Source organism: Mirounga angustirostris, unplaced genomic scaffold (genome assembly GCF_029215605.1).
Source record: "Mirounga angustirostris isolate CCGP_5_RB_7025 unplaced genomic scaffold, mMirAng1.0.hap1 SCAF_6, whole genome shotgun sequence".
NCBI lineage: Eukaryota > Metazoa > Chordata > Mammalia > Carnivora > Phocidae > Mirounga > Mirounga angustirostris.
The window spans coordinates 85,255,938-85,271,403 of NW_026991714.1; the positions used below are offsets into that span (position 1 = coordinate 85,255,938).

The window sequence follows — 15,466 nt, forward strand, 5'->3', positions numbered from 1 at the left end:
ATATGGCTGTAAAAGCTATCAGGCTGGTTACCTGAGACATTTCCTCTTGGGGAAGCCTGCATAGTGCAGTGGGGAGAGATCTGTATCAAGAGCCCGGAGCTCTGGCACCCCGTGACCATCCTCACCCCCTCTGGCCCAGCACATAATCTCTGTCCTGCTCGGTGGCGGGACAGGAACATGACACAGAGTCTGCTCATGTGACCGACGCTCACATTCATCCTGGGGATCTTGGGCACAGTGAAGTATTGAAAGGTTTTTAATAAAGCATTCATACAAATAACCATGACTACATCAGAGTAAGAAAGTAGTTTTGAGTAATCTGACAGAAATCAAGCACATGGGTTTTTAACTAGGGTAAATATAGGTGATGTTTCCCTCTCTGCCCCAAGCAAAAGAGATTAAATAAAAGAAATCAAGAAAAATAGGCCAGAGAAATACTCAGACTTTCAGCCCTTTGATCCATTTTGTACGACTATAAATTCTTCTTAATGAAATCCATCTATGTAGCTTGTGTAAGTACTCCCAAAGGGGAGAGTGGAAAGAGAACGAGTGAGAGCACACGAGGATTTCCGGCTTCCTAGGAAAGAATTCCTGTGGTCAGGGCGCTAATTTGGAAGTGTGGAGCAGAGGAAACGAGTGCTAGTACTGAATGTACCGGATGTGCGGTCTTCCAAATTTGCTGATATGGGTAAGATAGAGCGCCCATGCATGCACACACACGCCACCACCCCGCCCGCTCTTGCCAGTTCCCACCCCCACTGGGAGACTGGCTGACATCATGGAGTCGCAGCTTACCTCTGAGGCCAGTTCCATTAAAAATCACAGCTTTATTTTCAACTGATTAACTTGGTATTTGGCTTGCCCAAATACTCCAAGTGTTAACTCAAGCAGATCTTTCAGTGCTTCTCAAACCATCTTCTACAAACTGTAACTGTAATTCATATGCCAGAAGCATTTTCACTTGCAGGCATTTGTCTGTAAGAGATCTTAAGCTGTCTGATGAAGAGGAAATGAGAGTAAGAGTCAAAAATATCAATAGCCTTACGTTCAGATCATAAGTACTCTGCTCTCCACCCCTTCCTCTCAAGTTGTTCAGTGATACCTAGTCACACACAATGAGAAAATAAATTCCTGGCCTCTTTTTTTTTGAAGACTGGTAACCAAGTGGGCTCCACATTTTCAATATTATCGTAACCCAAATGTATTTAAACATTCAAAAAGATTTCAATTCTGGGCTATAGAGCTTTTCTCCACCAAACTCCTGTGAGTCTAATCCTTAAAACACTATAATTTGATCCAAGGGGAAAATGAGGCTGTCTCTGGGTTTACTCGCATAAGTGATCCAAAGGCAACTTCAGATTTCCATGTCAATCACCATCCCTTAATTCTGACTATTTAATAATAAGTCATGTCCCATTGCCCCAGAATTTTTTAAAGAACTACCCTGAACTGCTTGTATTTCCTCTTAATACTAATATTTTTAAATGTATGTTGTTTTCCTAAATTTATAAACATGTATGCTTTCTATAACTATGAAGTTTGCCCAAAAGGTTACACTTGCTGCTTTGGGTTTATGATGTTTTCTGAGTCATCTTTAATTATTTACTATCTGGCTAAGAATAAGCATATGCACAGCAAAAGTCTGCACAAACAGTTTAAACCTTACATTTCTCTCAGGCTCTTTCAAAACCTGCTGACAAAGCAACAGTTCAGTTGGATTCCTGAAACTGGAAAATATTATATATTTCATTTCCTAAAATGTTTCAGTGAGTAAACTAAAGATTTACACATTTTACTGGATAAAGACTGCAAAAATAGACCAAAGCTGAACAAAATGAATGAACAGCAGGAAAAAATCTAGTTGCCTACACAAATAACTGAATAAAAAATCAAACACTAACATCACTACAACTCAAAGAGGAAGCTGAAGAAATTTGCCCAAAAGGATGCACAAAGTAGTAATGATATGGCAGCCAAGATGAACATCTTAAGAAAAATGTCCCCAATGTATAAGGCACAGGGCCGCCCCTGCAAGCATCTATGTAGAAACCTAAAGGTTCTGGTCCAGGTCATCCCAGCAGCCTAGGAATCAGCACAGGATGGATTAATAATCACCTCTTACCAGCTTGGGACAGAAGTGCTCTTAACTAACTAAATTCCCACCGAGCAATGAGCTTGCAATTCCAACCTGGGGATATTCGCTGCAGTCACTTGAAAAGGTTATGTGTGAGCGGAACTGAATTGCCTTTCACTGGAAGAGCTTTCAACCTCTGGCTCAAGGTCTGAAGAACAGTCTAGTGGCATTAAATCAACATCAAAGAGTTAGAGCAGGTAACAGTAACATACAACCTACAAACAGGGAAACATTCTTGGGATCCGTCAGGAACAAGAGAATTTGGTGAAAAGGAATAGAAGATTGTAGAAGACACCCAAATGATGAAGAAGTTAGGTCCAGAACAGTTCTCAAGGTGGTAATTATGGAAAATAAAAAATTGAAATTGACCAGAGGAAGAACTTTGAAAATAGGCCACATGCATCCACATATGCTGAGAGATCACTTGCAATCGCAATATTAGGAGAACTGGCTGCAATCAGTTTAAGATGATTATCTCCCATCTTGAAGAATCCCTGGGGCTCTAGTTGAAAATAGTTCATCTGATCCCTAAATTATAAAAAAGGAATGGGGGCACCTGGGTGGCTCAGTTGGTTAAGCGACTGCCTTCGGCTCAGGTCATGATCCTGGAGTCCCGGGATCGAGTCCCGCATCGGGCTCCCTGCTCGGTGGGGAGTCCACTTCTCCCTCTGACCCTCCCCCCTCTCATGTGTGCTCTCTCTCTCTCTCTCTCTCAAATAAATGAATAAAATCTTTAAAAATAAATAAATAAATAAAAATAAAAAAAATAAAAAAGGAATGGATCAGTCTACAAATTACAAGCCTCCCAAGAAGAATCTACCTAAATAATCACAGACCCAGGTTGGAAACTCCTTGAAGGAAACAAAGCACAGAGCACTTGTAGAAAATCATAGTAAATTCAATGTAGTACAAAATGACTTTTTTTTTTTTTTTAATCTGGAAGGAAGAGGAGATTCCTCCCCTGATCTTCTCAAATACACTCAACACAGAAGCCTGTCTTCTTGGGGTGAGTGGCAACTGTACCCACCAGGGGGGTGGTACTTTCAAATCCCTTCCTTCTCCTCCAAGCTGTGGTTGGGATACTTTTATCGTTGCCTATAATGATCATCTTCCAAAGGAAACGGGAGGATACAGCAGTGAGCTGCATTCCAACTCTGAACAGCAGCTACCGTGTGGGCTTCAGTTCTGGCTGGCGTCTAGTGACACGCAAGTCATTAGCATTGTCTTGCTGAGAAAAGACAGAACTTGAGCACCAGGCCCCGAGGCTGGTCACGGTCTGCCCAGGGAACCTGGCCGGGGAACTCACCTGAGGGCTATCAGGAACAGAATGACCATGTTTGCAAGCACTGTCTTTTTTTTTTTTTACTGTTTTTCAGTATACCAACATTGCTTTGTTTCTAATACAAAGCATTTTATTTTATTATTTTTTTTATTTTTTTTTTTAATTTTATTCTTACGTTAATCCCCATACATTACATCATTAGTTTTAGATGAAGTGTTCCATGATTCATTGTTTGCAAGCACTGTCTTTTAAAACTGATTTCACAAAATCTGAAAGTGCGAAGTGTTCTAGATCCAGAAGGAACCTGCAACATCATCTGGTTCAAACCTTCATTTTATAAACCAGACTTCCAGTTCCCATAGCACAAGGACTGGCTTCTTTGCCATCTCCCCTTCCTCCTACATCCTTTCTTCAGAACTGCCAGCAGACCTCTCTGACCCGAAGCACCTGGCTGCCTGTGTGTAGAGACCTGTTTGCTCTGATCCCTCTCAGGTGACCCCAAGTGATCTGTGGAGCACTGAGACAACCGTTGCTGGCCTGGAATGACACCCATTCCCTTTTGCTTGGACCCACAGACCCATGCCCTGACTAGCTGGACTTCTTTCCATTGCCTGCCTGGGCACTGGGTTCGAAGCCCTGGTCTCTCCTGAGCTGTCAGCATTAACCATATCTCTCCCCCCGATCCCCATGTCAAAGATCGGCCGAAGATGTCAGAACACTGCTGCTGTGTGACTTGGGGCCCTCAGCAGCCTCATCTGCAAAATGGACATAAAACCAATATACTGTCCAGGATACCTTATAGGGTTATGGTGATCAAAAATTAGCATTTGGTAAATAATGGCAATGTTAAAATTAATATGTGGTTATGAATACAAATCTCAGTAAGAAAGCAAGCCATGATAAATGTGAGATTTGGGAGGCGCACCTGCAGAGCGGTCCCAAACACCAAGGACATGCCTAACAAAGAGCACCGCCTAACACAAGGTTAGGCGAGGACACATCAGTCTTGCTTCGCTCACATGCCACCATCTCAACACATTGACTTTCTGGGCAAATACTGTCTGCCTCTGCGATTCCTGGGAAAGGCAAGGCGTATGCAGAAAAGTCAGAATCTCCTGAACAGTGGTTCCAGCAAGCACAGAGCCGCTCCGCCAGGTGATTTCTGCTGGATTAGTCCCATAAAGCCACTGCTCCTGACAGACCTACCAGGTCAAAGACAAAGGCAGAGAAGGAAGAAAAACAAAGACCAGAAGGAAAGATGAAAGAACACAATCACACAAATGGAGAAAGGCTGGGAGACAGGAGGGGTGTCATAAAGTGTCTGCGTCACCCCACTTTGGGCCACCTCGTGCAATAAGCCCGCACACACGGACACACAACTGCCTCTCCACACACACGCTGAGGATCCCACATGCTCCTCCCGGACATGGAGGCCTGTTTCCCAATCCAGGCCCTGCTGTGTTCACTGTGCCTCCTCACTCTCATAAGATATGGATCTTGATTTTGCTCCAGTCAATTGTGAACTGCTGAATTTCATTATTTCAACTCTGTCTTGAAAGGAGCCCTGATATCGGCCTGGGCTGCTCCCTGTGGACTGAAGACACCTGTGACGGGCATGCCTGGGCTCCCGAACAGTCCATCGCCCTCACTGGGGAGCCCCGAGCGGTACGAGCAGGGAGGAGGGAGCAGCCCTGGCCGGGGGGCCACCTGCTGCCCCATGCTGCTCAGTCACGCTGACCGAGGTCCCGCACGCACCCACCACGGTCCAGCCAGCCTCCCTGTAAGCAGGGCTTGAGTCGGCTTCACGGTTTGCGCTGATGGTTTGTAAAGCGATGTGACACGTTTCTTCCAAATGCACAACAAGAAACAATTCATCTGCTAGCTGCCAGAGCACATTTCACATGAAGCATGAAAGATTCCAGGAGCTGAGGAATGAAGAGCCCAACCACAGGCTAATACGAGCCAGTCACAGGCATCTAAAGAGTGTTAGGAAGTACCCGTCCACAGCCCTCAGCTCTGTTGTTAGGACTGGGATTATTCCTATCTCACTTCACAGCTGGCCACATGCTGCTGGACGGGGTCACAGCCCGGCTCTTCCCTGGTGTGCAAGGCACACACATAGACCAACAGAGGCTGGGGGAGCTGAGCTAACGGCACCAGACAGAGATGAGCTGCAAGTCACCACCCTCCTCAATTTATGCCAAGTAAGTAGACGGAAACTCACACCCCACATGCAGGGATGTGGCCCAAGGAAAACCCCGGAACCTGTCACATCCTTCCTCTCAGTGTCCCATCCTTCTCCCCACCCCTCACACCCAATCCCATTACTGATTATCAGAGTGGAGTCAGTATGGGATGGAATGAGAAGGATGGGTTGGTTAATGTGGAGGGAGAATCAAGCTCACTGGAAAAAAACCATCCATCCAGACCTCTCCCATTAAAGGAAAATTTGCAAGAGGAAACAAGGGGTTTGCTATAAGGCTGAAGGGTTGGAATCCCAGAGATAAAGGAAATTCAAATGAACATATCTTTCCAGTGGCCCCTGTCCTTTCTACATCCCTGATCTGTCAGCTTCCACACTGTGGAGTTCCTGATTCCCCAGGGGCTTAAAAATGGTCTCTTGGTCATTGGAAAAAAACCATCTCTGTTGGCTCTATCAAGAGGCAGCTATGAGATCTCTGAGCAGGCCGCTCTTCATTCCATCCTGCTAAGATAATTGATCCAAAACACAAACATCAGAAAATTCAAACTGCTGCTTTGGTTTCTATTATAATGTCCAAATAAAAAGCCATTGGTTCTCTCATCCCCAGCATACAACCTTCCACCTCCAGCCCCTCTCTAACACCTATCAGATAGATTCCCAATGAGCCATGGTCAGAAATGATGGCACCATGTAAGCACAGACAGTCTCCACCAGTGTTCTGCTCAGAAATGCCAAGTGCTATTAGGAAGTTCCTTTTTAAGCTGTATAGTTTATCCAGGGAAAGAGGCATATCCTTCCCTTTGAACTTGAACATTACCAAGTTGGGTAAATCAGAAACCGCTTCTCCCCAGACAACACCCTGAGTTTATAACTGGCCTCTATGAAGAATCTTTATGGGTGATAATAATAATTGTGATGTTGAGTGGTCTGTTTCTCCACATATTTGTAACAATACCAGTCTCTACAACTTCTCTTCAAAAGACTTCAAGATTTGCCTGTTACACAGTTTGTCAGGATCTCTCTATCTGGCCTAAGAAGAAACTATTCTCGTAAACAACAAAGACGTTTGTCAACAAAGCTACTGAGTGCCTATAAGATCCAGTCTTCTGGCTGGGGCACCTGCAAGATATGCCCCCAAGTCAACACCTTCTAAAAGAAAACCAGTATCCCATAGGAAACAACTAAGTTAACAAGATATTGTACAGTTAGTTAAAAACACTAGACCAAGCAATCTCTGATCTATCGAGCCATAGGACTCCACATTTGACTCCTTTCAGGCACTCTATTTCTGGGAGTCCATGCTGCAGCCCGTCAGCTTGGAAAAGGTGTGTCTTCCTTCTTAAATGGAAAGCCCACATAATAACAATGATTTTTCCAGTTAATAATTTATGGTCAGGAACAGCGTGGAGCCTCACCTCTCTAGTGTGGAAGAAAGGAAGTTGATCTGTCGAAACCTGCACCTACATGCCCCAAACTGCCCTAAGGCAGGGAGGTGCCCGCCTGCCTCACTAAGTAAATAAATCAGATGCCAAGGGTCACCTGTTGCGGGGTCACCCAGATTAGGAGATGTCCCAGGGTGGTCACTCTCCCAGCAACACAAAATTCCCCTCAGTGCTGGCAGTGCTCTGCTCATGATAAACATCCCAGGCTGAGAATTTGGGCAGAATAACAGACTGGAAATGATAGGATCCAAGTTCATGGGCCCTGCTCTATCGGCCTACCACACCGTGGAGATCCTTGTTTTAGACTAAGAGAAACAACTTCCTGGGATCTCTGGAAAGAAACAACCTTTTATGAGTTCAGACCCAAAGGCAGCTATGGATATATATGAGAAGGCCTCTTAGTAGCTGCTTCACCAGGAAAACCTCCTGAGTTTTTGTTTCCTCATCTGTAAAATGCGAACAAGGAGACCAGCCCGCCTGCTGTCCCGAGCTGGTGTGTGAGAAAGTGCTCACTCCACAACCTGGCATCTCTATAGAATACAGGGCACACCTGCAGGGATACTGCCCAGGAATTCCACTCAAAACCCAGAGGCTTTGTTAAACACTGCAGTGGATTCTAAGTTAAGCATGCCCTAGCTTTTTCCCCGCAAAGAGCCATCACCTTGTGTGAGAGATGAGAGGCGTGGAACAAACCTCTGTGTGGTGAAAAGCAGAGGGAAAAATAAGTAGGACACATCTGGATGGTCGGATGAAAAAGGGATCATTTTAAGCCTCAGATGTAAATATATGTATTTGTAATAAATTCACATGTGTGTTTCATCTTCTATATTACACAAAATGCATACAGAAAAAGACAATGCATGTTATACGTGCATATGTATAATGACATACGACAAAGTATACGATACATTCCAGATGCACCTCTACCTCCATATGTGTATATGCGTGTATGTACACGCTCAGCTCTAGAACTACTTCCACAGAAGAACACAGGAAGCAGGAGTGGGAGAAGGACGAGGAATAAGGTGGCGCAGGAGAGCACAAGTCATATTCAACGGTCAATTTCCTCTGGCTGAAATTTGGCAACAGTCCAAATCTCTCGTCCTTCTCCCATGGGCATGAGCCATGGGGTTAGAGTTCTGCAGGGAAATATTAGGGCCGGAGGGGGATAGGAGGAAGTCCTAAGCACCTCCCTAGCACAGCACCCGGGACTTGCTTTCCTTGGTTGGATAGGGTGTGCTCTGTGGCTAAGAGAGGACATTAGTCATTAAATAGTCTAAGACACATCAGCACAGGCGATTTGAAGGCCTTCGGGAGACTGGAATCCCATGATAAAAATGACAAGCAGTAAGCAGAATGAAGTGCTTACTACCATCCACGCACGGTTATGAGAGCTTTGTATGTATTAACCGCTGATCCACATAACGGCCCCATTATCACCTCCCCTCCCCCAAATAAGAAGTGGTGCCCAGCTGTTACGTGGTTGAGTGAGGCTTCACCCCCAGAAAATTGGATGGCAGAGCCCACATTTGCAACACTACAGGCCGTAAATTTTATGGATTATTGTCTTCAGCATAATAACTAACTGAGCAGAACAGGAATCCCTCCCGCAGTTCTTACCATAGTCCTTACTACCCATCTGTGTGTTCACCCGGGCACTACTCAGCTTGTTAGCTAACATGCGTACGTGTGACTTCTGTCTTTCACCAAAGTAAGACCATGATCTCCCAGAGAGCAAGACACAGAAGAGCACCTTGTGGATATTCCATAATACAGAGCACAGGGAAGATTCTCACTCCATAGCAAGTAGATAAGCAACTAGGCTGAGAAGTAACAAACAGGCGTTTAAGTATCAATTTTGCCTCTTATTGGGACTCTGGGCAAATTACGAACTTTCTTTTCCTCATCTATAAAACAAATATAATAAGAGAAGCAACTCATAAAGCTTAGTGCAGTGCCTGGCAAAGAGTAAGCACTCAATAAATGCTAGCTATTATTAATAATCATTCTTTCTTCCTGATGGAAACAGTGTCACTGACTGAGTACCCCCCTCTTAATGGCTCACCCCCTCCACCAGCAAGAGTTACAGTTCACCTCTCTCCAGATGATCGTCCTCAGCAAGGGTTGGCATCAGAATCTCTAACCAATGGAGCTGCAACAGATTGTAGAGGGATAGAAAGTGCCCCTGGGGTACGTGCACCCTGATGTTTATAACAGCAATGTCCACAATAGCCAAACTGTGGAAAGAGCCAAGATGTCCATTGACAGATGAATGGATAAAGAAGATGTGGTGTATATATATACAATGGAATATTATGTAGCCATCAAAAGGAATGAAATCTTGCCATTTGCAATGACGTGGATGGAACTGGAGGGTGTTATGCTGAGCGAAATAAGTCAACCAGAGAAAGACATGTATCATATGACCTCACTGATATGAGGAATTCTTAATCTCAGGAAACAAACTGAGGGTTGCTGGAGTGGTGAGGGGTGGGAGGGATGGTGTGGCTGGGTGATAGACATTGGGGAGGGTATGTGCTATGGTGAGTGCTGTGAATTGTGCAAGACTGTTGAATCACAGATCTGTACCTCTGAAACAAATAATACATTATATGTTAAAAAAAAAAAAAAAAGAAGAGGATAGCAGGAGGGGAAGAATGAAGGGGGGAAATCGGAGGGGGAGACGAACCATGAGAGACTATGGACTCAGAAACAAACTGAGTGTTCTAGAGGGGAGGGGAATGGGAGGATGGGTTAGCCTGGTGATGGGTATTAAAGAGGGCACGTTCTGCATGGAGCACTGGGTGCCCCTGGAGTATCTGGAAATGGGGGTGGGGAGGTTCATAGTAGAATGGAGAGGAGTCCTGGCATTGGGTAGGCTGGTGGGATGTAAAATATCTCCCAATATTCAGGACTGCCCCACACAAGGAAGAATTTTCCCACTCAAAATAACGATAGTGCTTCCATTGAAAAACTAGAGCCCTGCTTGGAAAATATGTGTGGACAGCAGGTAACATCAGTCCCGTAAACCAGTCAAAGAGGTGAGCAATCCCAAATCAGTTAGGAAATCAATACCTCCTTATGGTTTCAGGTGGTTCTGCACAGAGTGGAATCTGGTTGGCTAAGGCCAGCGTGTCACGCAAGGCCTTGCTGACTTCCTGCAGCTCCAGTTCGCCCAGGGACAGCCCCCCAACCAGGGCGGTCAGGTCGCAGTCCTGCCATGGGAGGAGTTGCTCTTGCTCTTCTATTTCCCTTCTCAGCTGCTGATCTTTTGCTTCCAGCACAGACATTCTTGTTTGGAGAGCTTCGATTTCTTTCTGTAGAGAATGGAGAAACCAGGTTTTTTTAAATTAACCCTACTCATAGCAAACTGCTCTGCTGATAATGAGCCCTTTAAATGAGAGTCAGCCATGTGCATGAAAGCTGTGAAGTTCCCTTCTGAGGCAGGCAGATTTTTGGAGGTTTGCTGAAGTGGAAAAACCACGACAGCTTTATACTTCTGATTAGTTGGCGTAAGGAAAAACATTCCCTCCCAAGTATTAAATAACTATGGGGGGATGAGCCAGGAATTTGACTTGGAAGGGCCAAGCAAATATACGAATGACTTACTTCATTCCAAGTGGAAGAGCTAGAATATAGAGCAGCAAACATCACGTGCTTGAGGTATGAGCTAAGCAGGTAACACAGGTCACAGGCCGGAAGAGAAAAGCGAACAGTCCTCGGTTGGTCTGTCCCCAAACGTGAAAATGTAGTGTGTAGAGGAAGATGAAAAATCACAGTTTCCTAAGTCTACAAGATTGAAAGAGCAATGGGATGCTGCAGATAGTGCCGTGCAGTCTAAAGTTCATAAAAATATTAAATAGATTCCATTTCCACTAATACAGCAAACCAAAACCCAAAGAATCTAGAGTATCATCCAATCTTGAGGTCAGAGAATAAAACAAGCAGCAGGTTATTGAACACCCATTGCGTGGATGGTGTTGGAACAGATACTCATCTCAGTGCCTGTAGCATTCTGAATTTAAAATGAGACTCTTCCCATCACCAGCCACACTCCCGCATCCTGGGCACTGGTTTCTGGCTGATAAGAGCAGAGCTCTAATCCTGGGTGTCTCCCCATCTCTTATCTGTGGTCTCTCAAACCCAAGGTATAGATCACCTACAACTTCTATCTCCTGACCCCACTTCCAGTAGGGGGGTGGGGGGTAGAGACGAGGAGGTGCTGAAGATCCACCTCTGAGACACTCCAAGACGATAATATGTCTCCCATTGGTCCAACATTACAATATAATTGGCACTGTTTCTCAACAAACCTCCCACCTCCACCTCTGCCCATACGCTCTTCTTTTCTTTCTTTCTTTTTAACTGTGGTAAATACACGTAACATAAAAGTCACCATTGTGGGGCGCCTGGGTGGCTCAGTTGGTTGGGCGACTGCCTTCGGCTCCGGTCATGGTCTCAGGGTCCTGGGATCGAGCCCCGCATCGGGCTCCCTGCTTGGTGGGAGGCCTGCTTCTCTCTTTCCTACTCCCCCTGCTTGTGTTCCCTCTCTCGCTGTGCCTCTACCTCTCTCTGTCAAATAAATAAATAAAATCTTAAAAAAAAAAAAAATGTTACCATCGTAACCATTTTTAATGCCAGTTCCATGGCATTGAGCACATCCACACTGCTGTGCAACCATCACCACCATCCGTCCAAGACCTCTTCATCTTATAAACCAAAACTCTGTCCCCATTAAACTCCAGCTCCTCATTACCCCTCCTTCCCCCAACCCCTGGCAACTGCCATTCCACTTTCGGTCTCTAGGAATCTCTAGGAACTTCATGTAAATGGAATCATCGTATTTGCCCCTCTGTGACTGGCTTATTTTACTCAGCATGATGTCCTCGAGGTTCATCCAAGTTGCACCACGTGTCAGAATTTCCTTCCTTCTTAAGTTTGTATAATACTCCATTGTGTGGATGAGCCACATTTGGTTTATCCATTCATCTAGAGGTGGACACTTGGGTCACTTCCACCTTTTGGCTATTGTGAATAATACTGCTTGTAACATCTCTCTGAGGCCCTGATTTCAATTCCTTTGGGCATATACCCAGAAGTGGAATTGCTTGATTGCATGGTAATTCTATTTTTAATGTTGTGAAGACCCACCATGCTTTTCCACAATGGCCCTACACGCTATTCTTAACACAGAAGTCAAAGTGATTCTTCAAAACATGGTCAGATTAAAACCTTCCAATGGCTCCACACTCCCAGTCAGAGACAAGCCCAAGTGTCCACTAAGGTGTGCAAGGCCCTCCAAGACCCCTTTTCTCCCTGACCTTCTCCCCTACCCTGGCCTGCTGGGTGCCCTTTGAATACGTGAGGCACATCCCCACTTCAGGCCTTCACGTGGCTGTTACCTCTGCTTCAATGTCACTGCACAATGAGTCGATCCTAGCCTATGTCTTATAGCTCCTCGCACCCTACAACATAGTAAGGAGATAATTTAGGTATTAATTATGTTTGACATTTCTTATCTAGCTCCCCACGCCCACTCCTACTAGAACATCAACTTCACAGAAATCCTAAGCACTTCAAACAGTACCTGGCACATAGGGGGCCCTCAAATACCTGCTGCATGAACGGATATCCCCCTTCCCCCAGAGCTCTGCCGAGAACATTCCCTCACACACTGAGTATCCCAGGCTCAAATTGTTTTCTGTACACTCTGACATCATCAGGAATTATGCAGACCTGTAACTGGTAAATACTGTTCAAAACCAAAAACCACACTGCCCATTTTTAACTACCCAAACTGATGTGGAGAACAAAAGCAAAAGAAATGTAGAAAAAATAATCAAATTTCCTTTGCAGCCCACTGACAAGTGCTTGAGAAAGGCAGGGTGACCTTCCTCCAGGAACTCAACTGCCTCAATGTGAATACTTTGCTAGAGGCAAAAGGCAACCCTAGCTTGACATTAGCCTGACTTCCAGGATCCTGCAAGTCTTTAACATACAAAAATCCCTTTGGAAACTTCCTTTATCTCTCTACCCAAGATATATATTAGCAATCATCTTCCAAACATATGGCCCACTGATATACATCTGAAGGGTCTCATGACTAAGAGTTTACTAGACAGTAGTAAATAACCCCTCAAGGTCCTGGAAACCTTGCTTCCAAATTCATCTTAGGGACTTACACAACCCCTAACCCCCTCCCAACTTAAGAGTATATAATCAGTCACTCCTCAAACCCAGTGCACTTCTTTCTGACGACGGGTTCTGTCCCCAGGCTTATTAAAACCACCATTTTGCCCCGAAGACGTCTCAAGAATTCTTTCTTGACTGTTCACTCCCGAACCCCATACGTCACATGACAAACTTTTATGATGATACTCACTGAATATATAAGTGTTCAGTTTACTGGAGAATATTTTCAAATTGTGATGATTTTTGCCTCCCTTTGCCACCTTGCTACTGTGGGGACTTGGGTGAGCAAACTCAGATAATAAGAATACTCTGCACAGGGGGGAGTTGGGATGGGAGGGCAGTCCAGTAACTCGTCCAAGCCCCATAAACCAGTCTAAATGCATTCCATTGTTTAGAACCTAAACCAAGATTTGCACTCGGGTGTTAAAGACCTATGCTCTTTCCGGAAATCACGTTGCCTTCAATCGATGCTTCCTTGCTGCTCCCCATTCCTGCCTCAAGGCCTCCAGGCTCCAGCCAGTGTGGACCCAGCTTCAAGGTTCGCTGTCTCTAAGGGGGGACGGGGGGCCCTCAACTTCCAGAGTACCTGATGATGGCCCCCTGCCTTCACTCGGTGCTGCACCTAGACTTCTAGCCTCTAGACGGTTCCCAGTCAACTTTCACATACTGCTCTGGCCCAACCTGGAGCTCCCTTTGTGCGATGTCTACCAGTTTTTCCCTAACCCTAACCCTAACAACTGCTCCTTACACTTCAACTCGATGCAATTTTCCATAAAGGATTTTCGCAGCACAGATTACTTCCTGCCTTTCAAAAGAACCTTGTAAAGGTCAAAATGATAAGAGGTGACAAATTGGCCTGGCAGACAAGGAAAGCATATTCAAAAGGTAATGAGGAATACTGAAAACAGGCACAAACACCGTGGAGCTTTCAACCCCTGTGTGTAATGAGATTCCTACAAGCCCTCCGGCCCACTCCACCCATCTCCCCCTTTTGTACTTCACGGGTGGATGGCCAAAGCTCTAATTGCTACACTCAAACCGAGCAAAGGCCCGCCCTGCCGCATTTGGCTTCCAAGGGTAAGAAAAATGCTGGCCTAGGTTCCTGAAGATTCTTCACCTGCTTACCTGCAACTGTTGCTTCTCTTGAAGAAGCCAGTCTCGTCTGGTGATGGACACATGCAGGGTGTCCTGAGCAGTGGGTTCCATCAGCTTCGGCTCCATTCTGGGTGGGGTATGGGGGTCATCACCGCAGGCCCTTAAAGTAAAACACCCATACGGGTACAGATGTGGAGAGAGTGAAATCCTCAGAGCCACAAAAATGTTAAGAGAGGGGCGCTGGGGTGGCCTTTGGAGTCCCAGGATCGAGCCCCACATGGGGGGTCCCTGCTCAGCGGGGAGTCTGCTTCTCCCTCTACCCCTCCCCCCGCTCCTGCTCGCTCTCTCCCTCTCTCTCTCTCTCTCACACACACACACAAATAAATTTTAAAAATCTTTTTAAAAAAATGTTAAAAGAAAAATTTCACAAAGTGGCCACCAGCTGTTCTCATCCTTAGGCGGGTCCTAGGGATGAGGTCCCTAATGTAAGTTTCTGTTTCAGTTATGATCTGTTGAGGCTTTTGCTTTTACCCAGAGCCAGACTGCTATTTTTAGGCCTGCACGGTCCAGTCCCATGGCCCCTAGCCACATGTGCTATATATGTGCTGAAAGTGTAAAATACACACCAGATTTTAAAGACTTCGTAAGAAAATAAAGAATGCAAAATATCTCAATATTTTTTATGTTCATTACGTGTTGGAATGATAATATTTTCGATGTATTGGGTTGCATTAACTATATTTGTAAAATTAATTTCACCTGTTTCTTCTTCCTTCTATTTAGTGTGGCTACTGGAAATCGTGTCTGTGGTTTGCATTGTATTTTATTGGACAGCACTGCCTTGATCATCCAGACAGAGCCAAAAGCCAGGGGCTGATCTTGGCTGTGGAGATTAAAAAGAGGTATTAAAAAGAGGTATGACTGATTCACAGATGCTTGGGTCAGAGCTTCTCAGAAAACGTTTGCTAAAAGACTCAAAACCACTTAAAATCTGGCTCTGTCTTATTCTTGCAGGAGATGGCACATTTGGTGAAAGCAATGCTGGGGAAATGCAGCAGAGGCTTGAGGCTTTGCAGGGGTCTTGCAGACATTTACCCTTAAAGAATGACAAATTCGTC

General features: G+C 45.2%; 1 protein-coding gene across 4 annotated transcripts in view; it reads right to left on the reverse strand.

The window, feature by feature from the left end:
• The window catches only part of DISC1 (DISC1 scaffold protein), a 366,833-nt gene that overhangs the window by 229,641 nt on the left and 121,726 nt on the right, over nt 1-15,466 (reverse strand). For all 4 annotated transcript variants that reach the window (XR_010412429.1, XM_064594632.1, XM_064594633.1 and 1 more), the window contains exons 5-6: nt 14,379-14,508; nt 10,137-10,378 (exon numbers count right to left, since the gene is read on the reverse strand). Coding sequence is in view for 3 of the 4 variants with exons in the window: in XM_064594632.1 (XP_064450702.1) it covers nt 10,137-10,378; nt 14,379-14,508 (372 nt within the window). In the remaining variant the exon portion in view is untranslated. The remainder of the gene's footprint in view (nt 1-10,136; nt 10,379-14,378; nt 14,509-15,466) is intronic.